This window comes from Trachypithecus francoisi, unplaced genomic scaffold (genome assembly GCF_009764315.1).
Source record: "Trachypithecus francoisi isolate TF-2019V2 unplaced genomic scaffold, Tfra_2.0 Lachesis_group12, whole genome shotgun sequence".
NCBI classification, from domain to species: Eukaryota; Metazoa; Chordata; class Mammalia; order Primates; family Cercopithecidae; genus Trachypithecus; species Trachypithecus francoisi.
Window position 1 is genome coordinate 10715886 of NW_022681457.1, and position 24136 is coordinate 10740021.

The following is a 24136-nucleotide window of genomic DNA, read 5'->3' on the forward strand; positions in this document are numbered from 1 at the left end:
TAACCCGACCCAACCCGAGTTTCGCCCGGAGCGACTGCGCTTTCGGCCAATGAGTGCGTCGATTTCAGGCCGCAGTGGGAGAGGAGGCGGGACAAGTCTCTATGGCAGAGACTGAGGGACAGCGATGTGAGCCACTGACAACAGTTCGCGGCGTTTGACGGCGGCGGGGGCGTGGCAGGGCTTTATCTGGGTACTGACTAGAACCGGGCGGGGAAAGAGTGGGGCTTGACCAATGGGAGTGCTGGAGCTTCGCAGCAACGGAGGAGTGGCGGTAGCCGTGACCAATAGAAAGCCTCAGTAGCCTTGGCGGGGCGGGCCCGGCGAGCAGATGGGAGGTGCGGCGACAGTGTTTGACGAGAGCTGAAGGAGGCAGTGGGAGGTGTTGGCGGCGGCGGCGCGGGCGCCTGAGGAGGAGGAGGAGGAGGAGGAGAAGCGGGTGAGGGGCGGCGCGGGGCCCGATCTCTGAGCCCCTTCACGGCCCCAGCCCTGCGCCGCCTTGGCTCCCAGTCGCCCCCTGCCCCGACTGCCCCCCACCCCGCCCGGCCCCTCCTCGTGTCCAGGCACCCAAGTCTCCCGTCCCCTCGCCGGGCCTCGAGCTTCGCGGCACCGCAGCCTCCTTCCTGTGCTTCCTTACCCGGGCCCTGACCCCCTTCTTACGTCCACGGCCCTCCCTGCACCCTCAGGCCTCCTCCTGCATCCCCCAGGGCCTGTCCCTGACCTCACCCTCCAGGCTTCTCCCTGCACCCCTAGGCCTCTTCCTGCACCCTCAGAGCCTCTCCCTGACCCCCTTCTCACCCCTGGGCCCTCCCTGCACCCCCAGGGCCAATCCCTGACCTCCTGTCACCCTCCAGGCTTCCTCCTGGACCTTCTAGGTCTCTCTGTGCCCTAGAACCCTGTCTCCCTGACCCCTCTGCCCCTCTCCTGGCTCTCCCTGGACGCTGAGGTTGGCCTCTGACCCTCCAGGTCCTTTGCCCTGGGCTCTCACCGCCTACCCAGGCCCCTCCCTGGGCCCCCAGGCCCTTCCCTAGGGTCTCCCTTTCCTGGATTCCCCAGGACCCCACCAAGCCCCGTCTGGATCCCTAGGCCCCTGTCGGCCCTCTCAGGCCCCTCACTCACTGGACACCCAGGATCCTCTCCACCGTCCCTGGGTCGCCCCCCCACCCAGGTCTCCCGTCTGGCTCCTCCCTGGGTCCCTAGGCCTTTCCCCGCTCTCTGCCCTCCCTGGCACCCCCTTCCCTTCCTCACACCCCTCTGAGCACCCCCAGGCCCGGCTGCAGCCTTCTCCCCCGCACGGCCCCCCGGCTGTGCGTTTCTGTCCTTGCCTCCAGCTTCCCCGCCGTCCCTGGTGCCCTCCCGCAGCGCCCCCTCTTTCTCTTCCGCAACCTCCCAGTCTGTCCCCGACCCCTCTACAGCCGTCTCTGCAGCTCCCGCTCCTTGCCCTGCCCCATCTCCTCCCCTCCCGGGCGCAGATGAGCCTGGGGCGCCCTGGTGCGGGGACGAGGCTGGCCCTCCGTACGGTTAGGGGTTTGGATGGTTTCCTTCATCTCTCCATTCTCTCCTGGCTCCGCTTTAAAAACATGTTTTTGTAAATGTTGACCTGTGCTGCCTCCCCATAGTCTTCCTTTGCTCCCCACCCCACCCCTGCTTTTGTCCTCTGAGCCCCCCTCCCCTGGAATCCTTGGAGAGGGAGCAGGTGCTGGGATCCCTCCCCTGCCCTCCCTCCCCTCACCCGCCTCCAGGCTGCCTGGGGCTTCACCCGAAGCCTCCTGACCACTCCCGAAGGCTGCCGGGGAGGCAGGGGGCGGAGACCGAGGCTGGGTCGTGGTGGGGGTGGAGGGCGGGACCTCGGGCTGGCGGGAAGCTTTGACTTTTCCTCCTTGAGGGCTAGGGGTGAGGCGACTCCCCACCTTGCTAAGCCTTTAGGGTGATCCCTGCTGCCAGTCAGCTTTCCCTGGGCCCACAGAGATAGTGGGGGGGTCTCTGTGCACATGGGCAGGGGCCTCTGTGTGTGTCAGTCTGAATGTGCATGGGTGTGCCTGGTGCCCGTGTGTGTGTGCACGTGGGGGTTGTGTGTTTACGGGGCCTGTGTCTGCCCTGCAGAGCAAGAGGGGATAGAGATGCTAAGGTGATGGCTGACATGGCTCTGGGGTTTCCCTATTCTCAGAAGTACTTGTTGCGTTCCATCTTCGCCAGCAGCCCGGTGAAGTCAGCACTGCTTTTCTCCCCATTTTGCAGATGAGATTGTGGGGCTCACCAGCATCCCCCACGGCTTCTGAGTAGCGCAGGAGTGGAGTCAGCACCACGCCAGGCTCCCCGCGCCTGCCTTGCCCTCTCACCTGTTCCTGCTCTCTGCCAGAGGCAGCATGGTCCGCAGGGCACCATGGGGCCGGACAGAGTGACAGCACGAGAACTGTGCGAGAACGACGACCTGGCCACCAGCCTCGTCCTGGACCCCTACCTCGGTTTCCGCACCCATAAGATGAACGTCAGGTGAGGCGGCCTGGGGGCGAGGGTGGGCCCGAGGGGTCAGGACCCCTCCCCTTGCACCACTGCCGCCCCTCAGCCCTCTCCTCAGCCTGGTCCTCCCCTCAGCTCCAAGTGGGGGTTGGGGCCGGGGCCCGGGAAGGCCCTGGGACCCAGGCATGCCCTCTCCCCCAGCCCTGTGCCCCCACTGCGGCGACAGCAGCACCTGCGCTCAGCGCTGGAAACTTTCCTGAGGCAGCGGGACCTGGAGGCTGCGTACCGGGCCCTGACGGTGGGAGGCTGGACGGCCCACTACTTCCAGAGCCGGGGCCCGCGGCAGGAGGCTGCCCTCAAGACCCACGTGAGGGCGCCCTCCCCTCCCCCGTCCTCACCGCGTGTCCTCCCTGCTCACCAGGCTCGGTCCTGCCTGGCAGACGCTCTAGAGTCCCTCAGCACAGCCCCTGGGGCCCCCTGACTTCCTAGCCCTTGGGACCATCTGAGGCAAGGCTCAGAGAATCCTAGGAGAGGAGAGTTGGGGGGGCCCTCTGAGATGTACTCCAACCTCTTCATTTGACGGATGAGGAAACTGAGGCCCCGAGAGGGAACACGAGGCCCCCAAGACCACACAGTGAGTCAGTGGCAGAGCAGGCCTAGATTCCTGGAGAGAGAGGGCCAAAGATGCCCCTGCCCCGCCTCCTCACCCCCACCCTCACCCTCACCAGGTCTATCGCTACCTCCGTGCCTTCCTGCCGGAAAGTGGCTTTACCATCCTGCCCTGCACACGCTACTCCATGGAGACCAACGGGGCCAAGATCGTGTCCACTCGTGCTTGGTAAGAGGGCAGGACTCCCTCCGGGTCTCCTTGGAAGAGACAGGGCTCAGAGGGGACAAGAGAGACCCTCTGTTCATGGACTGGCCAACCGGGGAAAAGAGAGGTGCCTGGTCCTCCGGGCCTCCTAGGAAGGTAGTGGGGCTAATCCTGGAAGACCTTTGTGGCTACCAGGGTGCTGCTGGAGCGGGAGACCCCAGATGTGACCCCAGGGTTCTTGGGGCTTCCAGGAAAGAACTAGGCTTCTGCTTAGGGGTGCGCTGTCCTTACCTCATCGTGACCTGAGCCCCCACCACATGTTAAACACCCCTGAGTGCAGTGAAGAGACCCTGCCCCTGCGGGGTTCACAGTCTGGTGAGGAGGCGGGTGGCAGACAAGTCAACATGCAGTCACTGGTCCCGGCTGGTACATGCTGCAGGGGAGCTGCGAGGAATGAGCAAGTGCTCCCAGGGCGAGGCTCACACTGAGAGGGGAAGCACCAGCCTGAGGGTCTGGTGGGGCAAGTAGCGGGGAGTCCAGACAGGAGGGAATTGGGAGCAGGTGCTATGAGAATGAGGGGAGAGAATGGGGGCTATATCTGCTGCGTGCGTGCTGTCCTGAAGGCTTTCAGCAGCAGGGTCCTGTGAGGCTGTGGGCTGGAGCAGGGAAGCCCACCCAGGCGGGAGGGGAAGAGGAAGATCTGGAAGACGGATCGCCAGTAGCCAGCACCAGCGCACAGGAGTCCCTGCTTCCTGGGTGCCTCTGTGCCAGAGGCCCGAGTCCCCTGAGCACCTGCAGGAGGCCAGGCATTGCCCACAGCCCCGCCCCCTGGCCTCTTGGCAGGAAAAAGAATGAGAAGCTGGAGCTGCTGGTGGGCTGCATCGCAGAGCTGCGGGAGGCGGATGAGGGGCTGCTGAGGGCCGGTGAGAATGACTTCAGCATCATGTACTCAACCCGCAAGCGAAGTGCTCAGCTGTGGCTGGGCCCAGCCGCCTTCATCAACCATGGTGAGGGTGGGATGGGATGGGGCCAGGCAGAGCTGGAGGGAGGTAGTGGGAGGGTTTGCCGACTGAGCTCTGAGCTCACCCACCTCTCTTCTCTCTCCTGCCCCAACTGGCTCCAGACTGCAAGCCCAACTGCAAGGTAAGGCCCTGGGACTCGGGAGGAGTGGCCACGTGGGAAGAAAGGGTGCCTGCGGCCTGGGGAAAGGGTTTTTGGTCAGTAAAGAGCCAAACGCTGGCCAGGCGTGGTGGCTCACGCCTGTAATCCCAGCACTTTGGGAGGCCGAGGCAGGCGGATCATGAGGTCAGGAGATCGAGACCACGGTGAAACCCCATCTCTACTAAAAATACGAAAAATTAGCCGGGCGTGGTGGCGGGCACCTGTAGTCCCAGCTCCTCGGGAGGCTGAGGCAGGAGAATGGCGTGAACCTGGGAGGCGGAGCTTGCAGTGAGCCGAGATCGCGCCACTGCACTCCAGCCTGGGTGACACAGCGAGACTCTGTCTCAAAAATAAAAACAAAAAAAGAGCCCAATGCTGCCCCCTGTCTCCACGGCTTCCCACGGGTCCTGGAAGGAGCAGAGTGGGTATTTGGTCACAAGGCTACCAAAAAGGAGGAAGGGGCTCCAGCTTGGCCAGTGTTGCCTGGCTGTTTGTGCAGTTGCGCTGGAACCCTGGTTGCCAGCTGCTGGCCATCTTTCTTCTCTGAAAACTGAGCTGGGAGCTGTGCCAATTTGGGCAGGGAGTGTGGCAGTGAGGCAGGGCCCTGTGGTGGGAGCTCCCAGACTTGCAGGGAGCAACACAGGCAGCTGTGGTGTCAGGAGCAGGGAGGCCAGAGAGCCCCAGGGGTCAGGGGTCAGGACTCAGGATGCTGTCCAGACATACTGAGGAGAGGCCGCCGGTTGTCCTATAGCCGGGAAGCGGAAGGAATGAGGAGGGTCGGCTCCAGGAAGGCATTGAGGGTGGACCCTCTGGAGCACAGACCTCGGAGGGGCACCCCGGGAGGCGTGACAAAGGGGTCCAGATCTTCAGCTCCAGGGTCAGAACTGAGTTGGGGTCCTGGCTATGCTACCCCTGGCCTTTGGTTTTTCATCTCAGATGGGGTTGGTTGCCCAGGAACTCTGCAGGCTGGTCAGGTGTGCCAGAGGGTTTTGGACAGCGAATGTGCGGCCCTGATCTGGCACCACACACAGACACTGGGTGGGATGGAAACGAAAGGTGGTACCTGGAGAGGCTCTGCAGGGTGAGTGTGCGCTAGCCACCTTGAGCACAGGAGAGGGCGGCCGACTCGCCAGCGATCTAGAACCATCTGGCTTCACAGAAGCGATGCCATGCTGGGCATCGACAGAGAGGCAGAATTTCCCTAGGTGTTAAAGGAAATCAGGGGCAAAGGAGGGCGTCTAGCAGGACACGGCACACCGGAGGCCTGGGGGTGCCCAATGACGGCTTTGGTTGGGCAGCAAGGCCTTGTGGCCCGGGCCAGGGAGCCACGGAAGCTCCCCCCAGGGCGTATAATGGGAAGCTTGGTTTTTAGGTCACCCTGGAGGCCCATGTGCAAGAGGCTTGGCAGGAGGGGGAGAGGCTGGAGGCAGGGTGGCCACAGAGAGGTGATGAGGGGCTGACTCCAGTAGGGTTTTCAGGGAGGCAAGGAGGATGAGGATGTGGGAGGTGGCGCACTTAGGAGGTAGTGGCCGGTTGGTGTGGGGGCCGTCAGGCAGGCAGGTGGCGAGGGCTACTCCCCGGCAAATGTCAGTCTTGAGTGGATGGATAAATGGACAGTTGGGTGGACAGTGGTCATGCCCCCTTCTAGACGGGGAACAGGGAGGGAGGCACAGCTGTGTGGGGCCCGGGAGGAGCCTGCGGGGCAGCTCCTGGGTGAATGATCCCAAAGGCAGGGCCAGAGCACACACGGATTGGGCTGTGGAGTGGAGGCGGGCCTCAGAGAAGCGGGGGCAGCCCATGGCAGGCAGAGCTCAGACCTCAGCTGCCAAGGAACAGTTTGGTGGGGGGCAGGCAGCTCAGGAGGGGATGGGCTTGCGTGTGGCAGAAGAGGTGGGGCTTGGCACAAGGCCACAGAGGCAGGAGGGAGCGGTCACCACTGCTGGCGCTGCATGCTGCCAGCAGGTCAGGTTAGATCATCGTCCTGCGGGGAGGGGTGGAAACCAGCCAGTGGGTGGATTGTGCAGGGGCTACCGGCAAAGGACAGGCCCGGGACAAGGCAGCCGCCTCAGAATGCCACTTTTCGGGGCTCGGCTGTTGCCCCATTCCAGAAGAGGATGCTCAGGGCCAGGGTGTCCGGCCAGGCGTGGGGATGGGTGAGCCCTCCCCTGTGCCCTGGGCCAGGGCGCTGAGCGGGCTTTGCCCTCAGTTTGTGCCTGCAGATGGGAACGCCGCCTGTGTCAAGGTGCTCCGGGACATCGAGCCTGGGGACGAGGTGACGTGCTTCTACGGTGAGGGCTTCTTCGGCGAGAAGAATGAGCACTGTGAATGCTACACCTGTGAGAGGTGGGGACCAGGCAAGAGGCGGGTGGGTTCAGGACAGGCTAGCTGCCCCGGGCATCTGGGCTTCTTGAGCCCAGAAACGCACCCTCGGGGCCCATCCCTGAGCGTGTCCGGCCCCAGCCTCTCATCTCCCCTCCACCCGATCTCCCAGGAGAGGCGAAGGAGCTTTCCGAACGAGACCTAGGGAGCCTGCGTTGCCACCACGGCCCCTGGACAAGTACCAGCTACGTGAGACCAAGCGGCGGCTGCAAGGCCTGGACAGCGGCGGCCGACAGGGCCTGCTGGGCCCTCGGGTCTGCGTGCACCCGTCCCCACTGCGCCGGGACCCGTTCTGTGGTGAGCACCCCTCCCTGCCATCCCGGCAGCCCCTACCCTGTGTGCTCCTGGTCATCTGTCTCCTTTCTTCTGAGCTCTCTGCCTAGCCTGGCACCCTGCCTCCCACCCTCAGCCCCTGGCAGGCCTCGCTGTTGAGCAGTTCTGCCTACATCGTTCCTCTGGGGAGTGCAGGGCAGAGCCGCCTCCTTGTCCAGAGGAGGACCGGCCCAGCTTGCACTGACTTCACCTCTCCTTTGTTCCTCCTCTCCCTGCCACCTGGACCTTCACAGCCGCCTGCCAACCCCTGCGCCTGCCAGCCTGTAGTGCCCGCCCAGACACCTCACCCCTCTGGCTCCAGTGGCTGCCTCAGCCCCAGCCCCGAGTGCGGTCCCGGAAGCGCCCACGCCCCCGGCCCCGGAGGGCCCCAGTGCTCTCCACCCACCATGCCGCCCGCATCTCCCTGCACCGATGGGGAGGCTGTGGCCCCCACTGCCGCCTGCGAGGAGAGGCCCTGGTGGCCCTGGGCCAGCCCCCCCGCGCCCGCTGGGTCCCCCAGCAGGACTGGCACTGGGCCCGGCGCTATGGGCTGCCTTACGTGGTGCGGGTGGACCTTCGTCGCCTGGCCCCAGCCCCACCAGCCACCCCAGCCCCTGCTGGGACCCCAGGCCCCATCCTGATCCCGAAGCAGGCCCTCGCCTTCGCCCCCTTCTCCCCACCCAAGCGCCTACGGCTGGTGGTCAGCCACGGTTCCATCGACCTAGATGTCGACGGTGAAGAGCTGTGACAGGCCAGACGGGGAGGCCCAGCAGGGAGAGGGGGTCTCTCTCCTGGCTACTCCCCAGGACCTCCAGAAGGAGTCCTTGGACCTCTGGGAGGGAGCTGACCCTTGACTCCAGCATAGCTCCGACCCTGGAACGGGGTTGGTTTGGACACCCCCAGGGATGTGACCCCTGACGCTTTGTGACTGCTGACCCCTGAGCCACCCCCACTCCCACAGGGAGCCCTGGCCATTTGCTGCCCTTCCCACCCCTGCCCCAGCCTCAGGACTGCAGGAGCCATCCGCCTCCCTCAGCCCCTTCCTCCCCAGGGAGCAAAGCCATAAGGGGCAGGGGCCAGCCACAGCATCTCCCCGGAAGTACAGGCCTCAGGAGGAGGTGGAACTGACAGGGGTGGCGCTCCCCAGAGACTGCCCTCACGAGGGGACTGGGTTCGCTCTCAGCTCTGCAGCTGTCTACGGTGGGAGGAAAGTTGGGGGTATCGGGGCATGTTCCCCTCACCACCCCCTGTGGGTCTCAGGGAGGCCGGGTGCAACCTCATCTTTCTCATGGTGCTATCCTGGTGCTATTGGGGTGGGGGGCTCCCTCCCCTCCCCCACACCAGAAAGGGGTATGTGGGGGGATTGGAAGCACTTGAACTTTTTATTTTATTAAAACCTTGTTATAAGCAGCGCCCTTGGCGTTTTTGTTTTGGCTTATGTTTTGAAGGGATATGGGGAGGGTGAGACCCTCAGCTGTGCTGGTGAGAAGGGGAAGAGGCAACCCAGGCCTGCGGCCCTGAGAGCTGTCAGGAGAGAGATTTGGGAGGGTGACGGACTAGGGGGACTGAGGCTGGAGCCCCATCCCCACTCGGGCTGTGCTTATAAAAATGCCTTCAGACCCATCCTCTCCTAGGAGCGGGTCCTCCCATTTTCCAGGTGAGGTCAACAAGGTTTAGCAAGCAGAGTGACTTGCCAAGGCCACATGGGGACTTGAGGGCCCTTCGTTCTCCCTTCTGGCACTTCTCAGTGAGAGGCCCCTCCCACATCTCAGTCCAAACAGAGAGAGACTGGTGGTGGCTGGCTGAGTGGGGGTGTGGGGGCTGCCCAGGACACCAGGGCCAGGCTTGGGGGAGGCGGCGCTGACAGGGCCTTCCTCAGCTGTGGCATCTTGGACTTTGCTGTGTCTGAGGCCAGGATGATGAATCTTGTTTCTTCAGGTCCAATCCAGAATCTGGATTTTGCCAGGGCGTCTTAACTGTCCCTGCCATCTTGTTTTACAAAAGGACTAACAGCGGCTGACCGTGAGCACTCCCTGATCCCAGGTACCTCCAGCTTCTCACAGACGCTTTTCTCATTGGGGCCACCGAGCCTGTCTTACTTGGGCAGCTACAGGTCACCTGCTGGCTCCAGGACCCCCCTGTGCACCTCCACATCTGCCAGCCTTGAACAAGCTTACTGTGAAGGTGGACGAGGCCAGGACGCAGGTATCAGGAAACTCTCCTTGGCCCTGGTGGAGAGGGAGCAACGGGGGAGGAGAGGCCACAGCGAGACCCATATGAGCACCTCAGCAGTGGCCCTGGGAGGTGGGGACAAGGGGGCAGTTGAGAACGGGTCAAACCTTGTTTACTTTAAAACTCGTTTAGATACATTGGATAATATGGCCTGTTCTATTTCTTTTGCAGGGAGAAAATTCCTCTTTCTTATAGTGCAAATCCTGCTAAACCCTGTTTGTTTTCTTTCTTATGTAAAAATAAGGATGGAGAGAGCTCCAGGTCATCAAACGGCAGAGAGATGGCTCCAGTGGCAGTCCCCAAGGATTTGTCTCTGAATAATGAACTGAAGCCATGCCGTTCGTTTCTTTCCTTTTTTTCTTTGAGACAGGGTCTCGCTCTGTGGCCCAGGCTGGAATGCAGTGGCGCCGTCTCGGCTCACTGCAATCTTCGTCTCCTGGATTCAAGCAATTCTCCGGCCTCAGCCTCCCGAGTGGCTGGGACCATAGGCGCACGCCACCCCATCAAGCTGATTTTTAAAATTTTTGGTAGCGATTGTGTCTCACTGTGTTGCTCAGGCTGGTCTCAAACTCCTGAGCTCAAGCAATCCTCCTGCCTCCGCCTCCCAAAGTGCTAGGATTACAGGTGTGAGCCACCGTGCCTGGCCTTTTGTTTCTGAAATTCAGGTGCTGTTGCAACAGCTCTTAGAAAAAGAGGACAGGGCCGGGCGCGGTGGCTCAAGCCTGTAATCCCAGCACTTTGGGAGGCCGAGACGGGCGGATCACGAGGTCAGGAGATTGAGACCATCCTGGCTAACACGGTGAAACCCCGTCTCTACTAAAAAAATACAAAAAGCTAGCCGGGTGAGGTGGCGGGCGCCTGTAGTCCCAGCTACTCGGGAGGCTGAGGCAGGAGAATGGTGTGAACCCGGGAGGCGGAGCTTGCAGTGAGCTGAGATCCGGCCACTGCACTCCAGCCTGGGCCACAGAGCGAGACTCTGTCTCAAAAAAAAAAAAAAAGAAAAGAAAAAGAGGACAGCAGAGCAGGGGGTCTTAGCTGAAGACTCATGGGTGGACATTGGAACTTCAGGAACCTTCGGAAATCTTCAGTGTTGAGAGTACATACTCATATGCACATTTTTTACAGGGGGTTCAGAGTGTTCATCACATTCTCACAAGTTTCTATATCCACCCCACCCCACCCCACCCCCAACAAAAAGGGTTAAAACCCAGGGGCAAGCCGGGTGCAGTGGCTCACACCTGTAATCCCAGCACTTTGGGAAGCCAAGGCGGGCGGATTGCCTGAGATTGGGAGTTTGAGACCAGCCTGACCAACACGGAGAAACCTCATCTCTACTAAAAGTACAAACTGAGGTGGGCGTGGTGGCGGATGCCTGTCATCCCAGCTACTCGGGAGGCTGAGGCGGGAGAATCATTTGAACTCGGGAGGTGGAGGGCTTTGAGAAACTGGCGATCAGGGTTTCCCGGCCTCCACGCTGCTGCCGTGCTGAGCTGGTGTTTCTGGGCAGGGCGTGTCCTCTGCATTGCAGGATGTTGGGCAGCTTCCCTAGTCTTCACCCACTAGATGCCAGGAACATCCCTCCGTCCCAACCAAAAATGTCTCCAGACTTTGCCTGATGTCCCCATGGGGGCCAACGTCAGCTTCTGGCGTGAGCTGGGCAGCAGCTCAAGTGGTGCTTGGGGAGTGGTGGGGGAGGGGAGACGCCAGGGCCATCGTGATCACTCCCTATCCTTGTTGCAGCGTGGATGGTCAGGACAGCCTTAGGGGCTTGGGTGCTCTGAGTCATGTCACCCATACAGACAGGAGCTGGCCTGGGGAGGGTAGGTGTTCTGCTTGGGGTCCCTCAGCTGCAGGGGACCCTGGCTTCCACGAAGTTTGAGGAATTCATGCTGGCACTTCCCAGCTGGCAGGACCTGGGGGCATCCTGGTGGAGCCGGGGCCTGGGGTCATGAGTTCACCAAGGTAGCTCAAGGACGGGAAGAAACGGTGGTGGCGGAGGGTCCTCTGGTCGAAGCCTGGGCCTGAGAACCCCATCATACACTTGGAGGCCAGAGCAAGGGAGACAGGGAACTCGGAGGCTGGTGGCTGTAGGTGAAGGTGGAAGGAGGTTTAATGAAACAGGGAACACTGACAGCCAGGGCTGAGCTGGGTGTGTGGCACTAGAACTGCTCTCAGCATTTGGCTGGCAGGCAGGCAGGGCCCGAGCCAAGGACTCCTCACCCTGACCCCATGTCTCCCTGTGCGGGCGGGCGCTCTCTAACTGCAAGCTAGTCAACCAGATGCCTCCAAGAGCTCCAGCACCGGTTTCTGGGGTCATCCCTGGGCTGTCTGTCCGGTCGATCAGTCCCTCTGTCCAGTACAAGATGGGGCACCAGAATTGAGCCGACATGCTCATTTGAGTGACTCAAATCGTCTGTCTGGCTAGAGACCCCACACACTGAGAAGAGCAGGGCCAGACGCTCTGCTGCTTTGTATGTTTTCACATCGCCGTCCTCCCCACAACCCTAGGAAGTGGAGGTGTCATTTATGTCATTGTTACCGTATTTCAGATGAAAAGACGACAGTGTGGAGGGGCTAGTGAACCTGTCCCAGGCCACATGGTTAGTAAGCTTCAGGGCCTAGACCCAACTCATTTTCAGAACCGTTCGGGCTCTGCCACCTTCAGGATGGGGAAGAGGGAAACCCAGAGAGAGGAGGCGAAGCTGTGCCCCAGGAGCCAAGGGACAGTGAGTAGGAGAGGCAGAGCAGGTGACCTTCAGGATCCATGATCTGGAGGCTGGGAGGACAGAGCAGGTTCTGAGGGAAGAACTGCAGAGGAAGGGGAAAGTGGATGATGGAAGGATAGAAGAGATGGGGCTGGAGGAGGAGAAAGAAGTGAGGAGGAGGTTGAGCGAACAACGATGCAGGTGTTCTGGGTGGGGGTAGGAATAAGTGGAATGGCCTCAGTTTTCTCTGACCTGGGAGGTTGCTGAGACTGTGAGGCTGGCACTGGGGGTCTCAGGACGCGGCTACTAGACACCAGGGAAAGCCAACCAGAGCACATGTTGGAGGTGTTCAGAGTTTGCACATGTGATGGTCCACCAGGCTGTAGGCCAGGCCGGGCAGGTCTGCCCCTGCCCCTGGCTCAGGCATCAGTGGGGCAGTGGCAGCCGCAGAAGGGGTCGGGAGTGTGAGAATGTGCTGAGATGAGATCTGGAAGCAGTGAAGAGAAGATGGGAGGAGGAGGAAGGAGGAAGGCTGGCCAACAGCGCAAAAATGGGTTCTAGACACGGCTCTAGAGGCTAGGGGAGGTCACGAGGCTGTTGGGGCTGCACAGGTGTGGTGCCCTGTGCTTGGGATGTTACCTGGGTGACCTCACAAACTTAGTTCCATTCTGTGACTCAGAGAGGGGTCCTGCCCCCATGGTTCTACCAGCGCCTCTGTGCCTGCGGCAAGGCTCTGGGCACGTTGCATGAACAGGAAGCCCTCCTGTAGCTGAGTCCACACCCTGTACCCTCACCCCATTCTCGGGTTGTGGTCAGAGACGAAGTCAGGAGGCCAAGATCTCAGAGGTGGCGTCATCCTGGGGGATGGCCCGCCTAGGGTGTGTCCTGGGCAGTGTGGAGGGCAGGTGATGGACAGGTCATCATGGAGCAGAGAGCAGGATGGAGTCAGTCCTCTGAGCTCACCCAGCTCCACCTCCTCTGATAATGGGGCCCTGAGCCATCTTAGTTTGCCTTGGGGAACCTTGGGTTCACACAGGTCAAGAAGCTTGTCTAGGGTCACCCTGCAAGTTGTCATGATTAGTTGTAGTCACCTTTGAACCCTGGGCCTCAGAGGGCCGCTTCAGTCAGAGGTTGGGACTTCCCCCTCCTAAGAGCCCCTTTGAGAGGCTGATAGTTCAGGGAGCGCCAGTTGGGAAAACCAGCACCCCAGGCTGACTGGTCTCACGGCTCCCTCAGCAGGACCAGGCTAGAACCCTAGGGCTCTGTGCCAGGATGGGGAAGGAGTAAAGAATGATTCCGAGGGAGCTCTGAGCGTCCTCTGGGTGCTGGCAGTCTGGTGGGGGTCACGGGAGAAATTGCGGCGATATGTGTCGTAGGAGAGACTGACAGGGGCCTCTGTGGGGTGGGGGTGCGGGGTGAGCCTGATGCACTGGAGAACTGAGCAGGCTGCTACTCCTGGCTGTGGGTGTGGGTGCCAAAAGGGTGGACACCAGGGGACTCTGTTGGGAATAAGCTGGCTCACGTGATGGGGATCGCGATGTTCTGGGAGGGGAAATGAGCCAGGTGGGAAGGGAGTCGTGATGGAGAGTGGTGGAGAGTCCAGAGAGTGGGGGAGGGAGGGATGGAGTCAGCTTTGGGTGGTACAAAGAAGACCCCTCAGGACCCCAGATGGGATGGGTGGGGGTGGGATGGGGAAGGAGCCTGGGGAGATGGTGCAGGCAGGAAGGGAGTGGGCGAAAAGACTGAGGTGAGAGGTAGGTGTGGTGATTGAGAGGCAGGAACACCTTGGAGCCATCTAGGTGGGACAGTGTTGAGAACTGGGGACCCTGAGCTGGCTCATAGCTGTCAACATGAGGCATCTACCTGCTGGAATGGAGAGGGAGAAGGACAGGAGGCACTTGGCTTCCTATCTTAGGGCCCTGACTGCCGTCTCTGCCTGATAGAGCAGCAGTCCTTCACCTGCCCCTTATTAGAAAAAGCAGTGTTAGCCCAGACACAGGCACAGGGAGGATCCCCACCACCACCACGACGCACCGCTGGCGGGGCATGAAGAAGAAACATCAGCAACAGCATAACATTATTCGTGGCTTAAACGCTGGGAGGTAGGGGTGGATAACCGAGGCCAGCCCTCCGCGAGACAAAAAGATGCAGGGTCACTGCATCTTCAGAGGAAGCCGCGCTGGGGCAGTCAGATTTTGCCCGCGAAAGTCCCGTTCTTGATCTGCTCATTCCAGCTCTCCACCTGGGTAGCAGAAAGGCAGGGAGCAGGACGCCGGCTCAGCCTCAGCTGAGCCCTCCCCACGCCTGGCCCGGCGCCCCCTCTGCCGACTCACCCAGCTGGTGGGGCACAGCGAGTGGTACACGCGGTAATAGTACTCGCAGGGCTGCGTGCTCTTCCCACGGCGGGTCCTGGTCTTGAGGCAGCGGTGGTAGTCTGTGGGGGGCGGGGTCACGCGGCAAGCCACGCCCATTCCAGGACAGGTCCCGCCCTTCCACTACTCGGTTCCTCCCAGTTCTTCCCTGCTTCGCCCCGCCTCCCTCTACCCCCGAGGCCTCCGTCCCGCCCCTCCCAGCCAGGCCCCAACCCCTACCTCCCTCACACTGCTCCTCCTAGCCAGATCCTGCCCCTACCTACCTCGCCCCACACCTTCCAAATCAGGCCTTGCGCCTACCAACCTGCCCCGCCCCGCCCCTCCCGGCTCAGCCCCGCCTTTTCTCGGCCCGGCCCCGCCCCTATCAACCTCGCCCCGCCCCTCCCGGCTCAGCTTCGCCTTTTTTCAGCCCGGCCCCGCCCCTACCAACCTCTCCCCGCCCCTCCCAGCTCAGCCCCGCCGTTTCTCGGCCAGGCCCCGCCTCCACCAACCCAGGCCCGCCCTGCCTCCCACCCTAACGGTCTCCACGGGACTTCGGGTGGGAGTGCCCCTCCCCGCCTTCCCTCCTCACACCCTGCTCCCCCCATAACCTGGCTGAGCAGGTCTCACCCAGGAAGTTCTGGTAGCAGTTACGGGTCTGGTTCTGGTTGGGGAAGCGCGGGTCGAAGGGCGGCGTCGACCATTTCCCCTTGTGGGGCTCCTGGGCTTCCACATCCAACATCCTAGGAGAAGGCAACTTCTGCGGGACGGGACGGGGACTCCGTGGGACCGAGGGGGCGCCCTCGCTCTGACCCGTCCCGCCATCCTGACCCCCGCCCCTCAACCCCACCCGTCGTGCCCTCACCTGTCTGACGTCGGCGACCACTGGATCTGCTGTACGACGGTCCCCGGGTGCTGCTGGCTTCTGAGTCCGCGGGGTGCGGTCCCACCCGGCTCAGGAGTAACGCACCCGCGGCCAGATCGGCTTGGACGCCCGAGCCCCAGCCAATGGGAGCAGTCGTGCGCCGCGGGGCTGGTAGGGGCGCCCCCACCCACCCCTCGCTCCCTGACGCCCCCTCGGGGACCCGCGCGCCCACAGGCACTGAGGTGCGACTTGCTGAGTCTCAGACTCAAGCTTTAATCTCTGCGAAGTTGGGCGGCTCCATGGGCTCGCCCCGCCCCCGCCCCCCAGTATATAAAGGCATATCGATAGTTCTGGTATCTACCAGACGGGGTGAATCCCCCCAAGCGGCCTTTCAACATTCCGCTTCTTACAGTCGTGCGCACAGAACCCTGGGGGCCTGTGGAGTTAAGAGGAAAGAGTGGCGGTGGGGTCAGGGCTCCTGAGACCCCCCGCACCCCCCCTTCGTCCTCCCCCTGTTCCTCCCCTCCATCCTCCCCCCAGCCCTCCCCCCTCCTCCTCCTCTGGGTCCCCCCTTACCCCCCCACCTCCAGGGTCTTAAAGGGTACCTGGCAGCGCTGGGCTCCTCTGGACAGTTTCCGACTGGGGTTGAGCCCCCCGCATCCGGCTACTCAAAGTGCTGGGAGTGCTGCAGGCTGCCGGGAGAAAGCAACCAGAGAGAACTTTGGGGGACAGGATAGGGAGAGAGGGGTACCCAGGGCTTTAAGAGCTGCAGATGCCTGGCTTAGGAGAGCGTCCCCCAGGGCAGGTTTTGCTGTGTGTTGGGTTCACTGTTGTATCTGCCTGGGGCAGAGCCTGGCAGTAGTAAATGCACAATAAATCCGAGGTGGAATCAGTGAGTCCTGGCTCTAGGGGCAGGCAAGTAACTGGAATCTGGGCAGGTGGTTTCACCTCTAGAACCCTGCTAAGCTTCTCTCCCTCCTGCCTGGTTAATATCAGGCCTGACTCAGGATTGGTCACACTGACAGCCAAATGTACGAATTAAGAATCCCGGCCAGGTGCGGTGGCTCATCCCTGTAATCCTAGCAGTATGTGGGGCGGAGGCGGGAGGATTGCTTGAGCCCAGGAGTTTGAGACTAGCCTGGACAACATGGTGAAACCCTATCTCTACAAAAAATACCAAAGTTAACCAGGCGTGTTGGCGCGTGCCCGTGGTTCCAGCTACTCAGGAGGCTGAGGCAGGAGAATCACCTGAGCCTGGGTAGGTTGAGGCTGCAGTGAGCTGTGATGGCATCACTGCACTTCAGCCTGGGCAACATGTGAGACCTCGGGTTTTTTTTTTTTTTTTTTTTTTTCTGAGACCCAGTCTCACTCTCTCTCCCAGTCTGAAGTACAGTGGCACCATCTTCGCTCACTGCAAGCTCCGCCTCCAGGGTTCCCGCCATTCTCCTGCCTCAGCCTCCCGAGTAGCTGGGACTACAGGTGCCCGCCACCATGCCCGGCTAATATTTTGTATTTTTAGTAGAGACAGGGTTTCACCGTGTTAGCCAGGATGCTCTCAATCTCCTGACCTTGTGATCCGCCCACCTCAGCCTCCTAAAGTGCTGGGATTACAGGCGTGAGCCGCTGCGCCCGGCCCCAGAGACCTCCTTTCTACAAAAAATCAAAAACTCGGCTGGGCTTTTGGAGGCTGAGGCAGGAGGATCACTTGAGCCCAGGAAGATTGAGGCTGCTATGAGCCATGATCACACCACTGCACTCTAGCCTGGGAGAGAGAGCAAGAGACTGTCTCTAGAGAGACTGACTGCACTCTAGCCTGGCGGTAGAGCTCGCCTCCAACCCATGAGTAGCCACTCCCCTTCCTCCACACCAGGCCCCTGGCCTCCAGCCCTTCACTTTCTGTCTCTACGGGTTGGCCTGTTCTGGGCATTTCATGGAAATGCCTTTTGTGGCCTTTTGCGCCTGGCCCCTTTCACTTGGCATGGTGTTTCTGAGGTGTTGCGGCCTAGAGACGCCCCTCTCTCGACACTCTCCTGACTGCTCCCATCAGGACTTCAACCCCAACCCCCACATCACTTCCACACTGGTAAATCCAGAGGTCTGACCCCAGGCCCCGCTTCCTTCACCCCACCACAGTGTTTGACACTGACGTTCCCTCCCCACCTTGTCGCTGTCTCCACATGGTGCTGAGATGCCCCCGTCTCTGGCTGCTCTGCTCTCCCTGACTCTGGCTCCTGTTTGCCCAAACATCTCAGACTTTTCTCTATCTCCACTCACTCGGTGGTGAATTGCTCCAGTCTCACAGCCTGAGCTAACCTGTCTGTGCACCAGTGACTCCCCAAATTGCTTCCCCTGAGCTCCAGACTCGTGTCCAACTGCTTACCCTGCATCTTCCCTGACACCTCAGAATCAAGGTGTCTGAAAGAGAGGTGTTCCTGAGCGCCTTCCAGAACCTGCTCCCCTGCACTGCCACCACCTCCTCCGGGCATCTCGAACCCACATCCTCCCAGCCATCTTCACGTCAGCCTTTCTCTCACATCACCAGCCCCAATCCGTGAAGCAATCTGTTGTCTCACTCTTCAAAGCGTCTCCAGAGCCCCCGCTTCTCCACACCCCATCACCTCCCCTCTTGTGCAAGCCACCATCATCTCCCACCTGGGTTCCTGCAGCCGCCTCCACCCTGTCCTCCAGGCGCCCACTCTTGCCCCCTCTACATCCTCCACGCCCCAGCCACAGGCAGCCTCTTCACACATAAATCAGTCCCCATTATGCTTCTGCTCCAAACCCTCCAGCTTGTTCAGAGTCAAAGCCAAAGTTCCTAAAATTGTCTGCAAAGTCCTCCACGAGGGGCGTCCCCCCGCCGCACCTCTGACCGAGTTTCCCACCCTGGGATCCCCGTGGTCCAACACATTACAAACACTCCTGCCTCAGGGACTTTGCAGTGGCCGTTCCCTCCGCTGGGATGCTTTCCCTGCAGATGGCCTCCTGGCTTCCTCCATCCTCTCCTCCAGGTCTTCACACAAACCACTCCAGCTCAATGAGGCCTCCCTAGACCACCTGGGCTGTGGTGGGGGCTGTCCTGTGCACTACAGGATGCTGAGCGGTATCCCTGGTCTCTACCTGCTAGAAGCCAGGAGCACATCCCACCACCACCAGCCCCATGGTCGGACGCTGTATCGCCACTGCCTAGAACAATGCCTGGCACCGAGTCGGCACTCACTATGTATCAGAGTGAAAGGGGGCCGAGCGTGGTGGCTCACGCCTGTAATCCCAGTACTTTGGGAGGCCAAGGCGGGCAGATCACTTGAGGTCAGGAGTTCAAGACCAGCCTGGCCAACATGGTGAAACCCCGTGTCTCTACTAAAAATACAAAAATTAGCCGAGCGTGGTGACACACGCCTGTAATCCCAGCTACGCAGGATGCCAGGAGGCGGAGGTTGCAGTGAGCCAAGATCATACCACTGCACTCCAGCCTGGGTGACAGAGTGGGACCCTGTCAAAAAAAAAAAAAAAAAAGTGAAAGGAGGGAGTGATCGTCTCTATCTCATAAATAGCAGAGCTCACAGTAAATGCTAGCTGCTAACCCTCGCTACCTGGGCAGAAGGATTAAGACACCTGATTCCTCCTGTATTTCCTCTGCCTTGGTGGCCGTGTTCCTCAGTTTCAAGTTCTAAGAGCATGGGCAAAAGAATTTCTGAAGACGACCCCACAGTGGCCAGGGGGTGCTGGGCTGGCATCTTTACGGGCTCCTGCGACAGTCTCTTGGGCTGCTGGGACGCCTTGGCTGTGCCTCTGTTTTTGAGATGGGGGTCTCCGAGAGGGGGGATGGCAGTAAGCCCTCCCACCGTGAGGCGGGCAGGGGGACAGGCGGCTGGGAGATTCCTTCCCTCTTCGGACTGGCAGAGGTGGGCTTGGAGCGAAGGGGCACCTTGGGCGGCCCCTCGGGGTCCCAGGGTGACCCTTTACTGTCGCCCCATTGCCGCTTGCCCTCCTTCACCCAAGTGTGCGACTTGGGCTGTTCTCTGACCACCACTGGCTTCCCCTCCGGTGAGGACAGCTGGCCTGGGTGGAAGGGCATGGAAGCCATCATTGACGTGGCAGATGCCTGCGAAGTCGCCAAGAGCCAGGAGGGAAGTGAGACCAGAGCAGGTTTCACGCGCTGGTCTTGGGAGTTGGCCATGATGGTGAGCTTGGCGAGGGTGAGCGCTTCCACGGAGAAGGGCCTGCTGTGCTCCTGGGAGGGGCCCTCGATGGCCAGCTCCTTCGTCTTGACCCATCTCTTCCGCTGCTCCAACTCCTTGGATCTCACGCCAGGCAGGTCCAGGGACCTCTCTTCAAGCTTCGCCAAGTGGGCCGGGTCCTGCAACTTCCCCTGGCCCCTGAAGGCCTCCAGGGTCACCTCCTGGGTTTTGCTAATCAGGATGTCCTTGGACTCCTTCTTGGTCATGGTGAAGGGCGACTCCAGGGACTTGACCTGAGTCGTCATCTCCACCACGTCTGTCCCCTGGGTGCCCGCCGTCACCGCTGGCTCCGGTTTCCCTCCAGACTGGCTTCTCTCCAGCACAGCTCTTGCAGGAATTCCTGTTGGCAATACGCCAAAGTCGCCAGGGAGCCTCCCCCGTGAGGCACGCGAGCCCAGTGCCATCTGGTATTGGGGAGACGAGGTCAGCAGAGCCTTTTGGGATGGGGCAAGGAGAAGCAGAGATTTCCTCTTTGGAGCAGTGGGGGACACAGCCTTCTGGGGAATGGTAGGTACAGATGGGGCCTTCTGAGATGGGGGTGGGGTCTTCTGGGGTGGGGCAGGTATGGCTGAGGCCTTCCAGGGAGGAGCTGATGCAGCTGGGGCCTTCTGGGATGCAGCAGGTACAGCTGGGGCCTTCCAGGGAGGAGCTGATGCAGCTGGGGCCTTCTGGGATGCAAGGGAAGGTACAGCTGGGGCCTTCCAGGGAGGAGCTGATGCAGCTGGGGCCTTCTGGGATGCAGCAGGTACGGCTGGGGCCTTCCAGGGAGGAGCTGATGCAGCTGGGACCTTCTGGGGAGGAGCCAATCCAGGTGGGGGCTTCCACGATGAAGCAGGTGCAGCTGGGAGCTTCTGGGACTGGTCAACGAGGAATGGTGCCTTGCAAGATGTGACAGGGCCAGCTGGGGCCTTCTGGCAGGGTGGTGGCCCCGGCCCCTCGTGGGATCCCATAGGCCTGGCCTTTTCCCTACCCCTGGGGATGGAAGAGTAGGGTGTGGAGAGGCAGGCAGCCGGGGGATAGGGAGCCAGGCCAGAGGCAGCAGATGACAAAGTGCTGCTCTCAGAATCCATGAGGTCTTCCATGTCCTGATGCCACAGGCACGGGTCCAGGGAGCTGCAGGAGCCCAGAAAGAAGCAATCAGGGCTGTCAGCTGAGACACAGTACGAAGGACTCTCAACCACATGTCCCTGGCCTGTGGCCTCATCAGCTGCAGATGTGCAGGCCTGTAGATGGACAGAGGGGAGAGGATGCATGGTCAGGATGCATGGAGACCCCAGACCCGGGAGGGCAGACCCCTGCTCCCTCCTCCCTCAGACTCAGGAGTCCAGGCCCCCAGCCCCTCCTCCCTCAGCTCTGGGGCCTGGGCCCCGCCCCGGGTATAAGGCTGGCCTTTGGAGACGACTGTGCCTGGTTGGCCGTGCTGGAAATGATGCTGAAGATGGTCCAGATGGTGATGCTGGTGTTCTCTGAATGGGGGAGCAGTCTGAGCCCTTTGGGGCGGGAACCAGAGCCACGCAGTGTGGCAGGGGGTGGGGTTGGTTGATCTTACCAGAAAAGTGGACTTGGGTGTGAGTTCTGTCGGGGTGGGACTCTGGGTGGGACCTGCAGGAGCAATACCGTGGGACTTTGGTGGCATCTGGGCTGGGGTCTCCCACCTTCTCCCACCCCCCCACCCACCGGCAACAAGACCCCACGCCCACTTCTTTTCTGCAGGTTTCTTCCTGACGTCGGCATGCTCTAGCTGCGACCAGATGAGGGGCACGGAGTCACCCACGGCCTGAGACTTGAAACTGCGCTTGAGTGCCTGGCATGGGTGAGGAAGGGACGGTTAGACGGGGCAGCCCCTAGAGCCCGCACCGCCCCGCCAGCTCACCTTGGCCTTCCTCTGTCTCCGAGTGGCCACCAGAGACTTCTTATAAGGAGAGTTGTGCTCAGCAACACTGACTGGGAAGAGAGGAAACATCCTGGATCAGGGACCCCAGGGGAGGGCACCAGGACCTACCCCGGGAGCTTGTGGAGGGCCCGACCAAGGGAGGGGGAAGAGCCAAAGGGCGCAGCTCTGTCCCTGCCGGGGGAGAACCCGACACCCAGAGGTCCTGAAGAACAGCAGGGCCTGCTCACCTGCATGTCTGCTGACGGGCTGGTCCTGTGGAGACAGAAGGAGGCAGGAGGGGCCTGGGCTTCCACATCTCCATAACATACCCAGCCAGAGGTCTAGGCCCCCTCCTGCTCCCAGGACCCGGCGATCCAGCTCCTCCTCCCTTAGACCCAGGAGTCCAGGGCTCTAGCCCCTCCTCCCTCGACTCAGGGGTCCAGGCCCCAGTCCCTCCTGCCTCAGATCCAGGATTCCAGGACCCCAGCCACTCCTCCCTCAGTCCCAGGAGTCTCCCAGCCCCTCCTCCCTCAGACCCAGGGGTCCAGGGTTCCAGCCCCTCCTCCCTCAACTCAGGGGTCCAGGCCCCCAGTCCTTCCTCCCTCAGATCCAGGATTCCAGGACCCCAGCCACTCCTCCCTCAGACCCAGGAGTCCCCCAACCCCTCCTCCCTCAGACCCAGGAGTCCCCCAGCCCCTCTTCCCTCAGACCCAGGAGTCCAGACCCCCAGCCCCTCCTCCCTCGACTCAGGGGTCCAGGACCCCAGCCCCTCCTCCCTCAGACCCAGGAGTCCCCCAGCCCCTTCTCAGATCCAGGAGTCCAGACCCCCAGGCCCTCCTCCCTCAGACCCAGGAGTCCAGACCCCCAGGCCCTCCTCCCTCAACTCAGGGGTCCAGACCCAGTCCCTCCTCCCTTGACTCAGGGGTCCAGGCCCCCGACCTAGACTTTGGGCTCTTGGTCCTAGTCCCCTCTGGATCTGGCCGGGGAGTTCCTAGGGCCTGCCACGCCCTGGTCTGTGGAGCTGGGGTCCCACCTGCAGGTGCCAGGTGGAGGCAGGCGCTTTGGCCAGGGGCACATCCAGGGAGGCCGTGCGCATAGTCCTGGGGGCCCAGGTGGGAGGCGGCTCCTGAAGCAGGTTGATGAGGCGGATCCAACAGTGGAACAGGAAGCCCGCCTCGTTGTCGGGGGCGTCCAGGGCCAGGTAGTACTGGCGGCCCGAGACCAGGCGCAGCTTCAGGCGCCAGGCAGAGAGGTCATGGACGCAGAGGTGGACGAGGTCCAGGGGGATCATCCTGGGAGAGGGGAAAGGAGGGTCTAGAGCAGGAGGGGCGGAGGGGGCGGCCAAGGGGTTGGGGGATGCGGCACCTGGTCAGCACGAGGCCTGAGCAGTCCCTGTCCTCGGCAGGCTGGCCGATCAGCAAGATGTCGGGCAACACCAGGCCTGGCAGGGAGGCAGCCACGCCCATGGCCAGCCGGTTGGTTCTGTGATTCACGAACACTGGGCCCCCTTGATGGGTCACCTGGGGCAGTCAGGGAGAGGGGCTGGAACCACTCCTTCCTCCAGCACCCACTCCCTCCTGATTGTCCCCTACACAGGGACGGCTAAATCCCATTCCCTCTCAAAATCCCCCTGCCCGGGTGGCCTCACTTCCCCTCTGCCCCTCTCAGGCCCAGGGCCCTGGGAGCTGGAGACCTGAACAAAGTTACTCTCGAACATGGGCAGTGGACGGAGGGGCAGGTATTCGCCCTTCTGAAGGGTCTTTTGCAGCTCCCCCTGAACAGGGACCCACTTCGGGGTGCCCTGGAGCGGCTCAAGGCGCCTCCTGTTTCGAAGCCAGATCATGGTGGCGGTGGTGGATGGGTACTGGTTTAGGGACCCAGAACCCAGGTGTACAGGCCTCCCAGCCCCGGCCCACCAGCCTTGGCCCCTGGGGCTTCACGGGTGCCTGGAGCTCAGAGTTACAGAGCGTGGAGATGCCCCAGGCTGGGAGACTCGGGCCTCGGCCATGGCCCTGCCAGGGTGGACAGCAGGGGCCCGGGGGAGGAGCCTCTGGTGGAGGGGCTTTGTGACCTCATCAGACACACAGGGGCCTCTTCCAGGAACTCTCCGGGGACCGTGGGCTCTCTTCTCCTCCAGGGATACAGCCTGGAGTTTTGTTTGTTCGTTTGTTTTTTGTTTTTTGAGAGGGAGTTTCACTCTTGTTGCCCAGGCTGGAGTGCAATGGCGCGATCTCGGCTCACCGCAGCCCCTGCCTCCTGGGTTCAAGCGATTCTCCTGCCTCAGCCTTCCCAGTAGCTGGATTGTATTTTTAGTAGAGACAGCGTTTCTCCATGTTGGTCAGGCTGGCCTTGAACTCCTGACCTTAAGTGATCCACCCGCCTCAGCCTCCCAAAGTGCTGGGATTACAGCCGTGAGCCACCGCACCTGGCCAGCCTGGAGTCTTGAGGGCTGAGATGGGTGAATCAAAACTCCGGGCCCAGGATGGGCCCCCCCAACCGCAGACTCAAACTAGTGACAACACGGGGCCCCTGGAAGTCTGTCTGGGTTATTGTAAAGGGAAAATTAACTAAAGGGTTTGAATTATCGTCCCTACTCTGCCATTGACCCTTCTCTAGGCCCTGGGTAAGACCTAAATCCCTACTGAACCTGTTTTTCCGTATCTCGTGTGTGTGCCTGTTGCAAGGGTTCCTCAACACCAGGCTGCAAAGAGAGCTTTGGGAAACAGCCAGACATGGCTCAGAATCCCAC

General features: G+C 61.3%; 3 protein-coding genes across 6 annotated transcripts; 1 reads left to right on the forward strand and 2 right to left on the reverse strand.

The window, feature by feature from the left end:
* The first annotated feature begins 321 nt into the window (after positions 1-321).
* Positions 322-8535, forward strand: KMT5C (lysine methyltransferase 5C). Of its 2 annotated transcripts, XM_033224467.1 has the most exons (9): positions 322-436; positions 2236-2490; positions 2659-2824; positions 3186-3295; positions 4115-4278; positions 4395-4414; positions 6639-6775; positions 6924-7108; positions 7378-8535. In XM_033224467.1, exons 2-9 carry the CDS (start codon positions 2381-2383, stop codon positions 7869-7871), a joined length of 1386 nt encoding a protein of 461 aa, XP_033080358.1. In that variant the 5' UTR covers positions 322-436; positions 2236-2380; the 3' UTR covers positions 7872-8535. The 2 variants fall into 2 exon arrangements, with proteins under 2 accessions (XP_033080358.1, XP_033080359.1); XM_033224468.1 differs by lacking the exons at positions 322-436; positions 2236-2490 and having other exon boundaries at positions 2682-3091.
* A 5590-nt stretch (positions 8536-14125) lies between these two features.
* Positions 14126-15477, reverse strand: LOC117091738 (cytochrome c oxidase subunit 6B2). 3 transcript variants are annotated; one of them, XM_033224472.1, is made up of 4 exons: positions 15283-15477; positions 15042-15156; positions 14394-14494; positions 14126-14302 (listed from the first exon to the last, which is right to left on the reverse strand). In XM_033224472.1, exons 2-4 carry the CDS (start codon positions 15151-15153, stop codon positions 14249-14251), a joined length of 267 nt encoding a protein of 88 aa, XP_033080363.1. In that variant the 5' UTR covers positions 15154-15156; positions 15283-15477; the 3' UTR covers positions 14126-14248. The 3 variants fall into 3 exon arrangements, with proteins under 3 accessions (XP_033080363.1, XP_033080361.1, XP_033080360.1); XM_033224470.1 differs by having other exon boundaries at positions 15042-15171; positions 15277-15477; XM_033224469.1 differs by having other exon boundaries at positions 15042-15154; positions 15277-15476.
* A 156-nt stretch (positions 15478-15633) lies between these two features.
* FAM71E2 (family with sequence similarity 71 member E2) lies at positions 15634-23416 on the reverse strand. Its single transcript, XM_033223595.1, is given in 13 exon segments — positions 15634-15712; positions 15882-15968; positions 18867-18932; positions 18934-19063; positions 19066-20737; positions 20904-20980; positions 21064-21116; positions 21215-21318; positions 21388-21458; positions 21636-21660; positions 22421-22679; positions 22753-22907; positions 23081-23416. Coding segments are annotated over 13 exon segments (2928 nt in total). The 5' UTR covers positions 23231-23416.
* Between the last annotated feature and the right edge of the window lie 720 nt (positions 23417-24136).

Coding starts and splice junctions, on each gene's coding strand:
- KMT5C (XM_033224467.1), top strand. CDS start 2,381: ATGGGGCCGGACAGAGTGACAGCACGAGAACTGTGCGAGAACGACGAC. Junction 2,491..2,658: donor ACCCATAAGATGAACGTCAG/GTGAGGCGGCCT, acceptor CCTCTCCCCCAG/CCCTGTGCCCCCACTGCGGC. Junction 7,109..7,377: donor GCGCCGGGACCCGTTCTGTG/GTGAGCACCCCT, acceptor GGACCTTCACAG/CCGCCTGCCAACCCCTGCGC.
- LOC117091738 (XM_033224472.1), bottom strand. CDS start 15,153: ATGTTGGATGTGGAAGCCCAGGAGCCCCACAAGGGGAAATGGTCGACG. Junction 14,495..15,041: donor CTGCTACCAGAACTTCCTGG/GTGAGACCTGCT, acceptor CGCCCCCCACAG/ACTACCACCGCTGCCTCAAG. Junction 14,303..14,393: donor CGCTGTGCCCCACCAGCTGG/GTGAGTCGGCAG, acceptor TCTGCTACCCAG/GTGGAGAGCTGGAATGAGCA.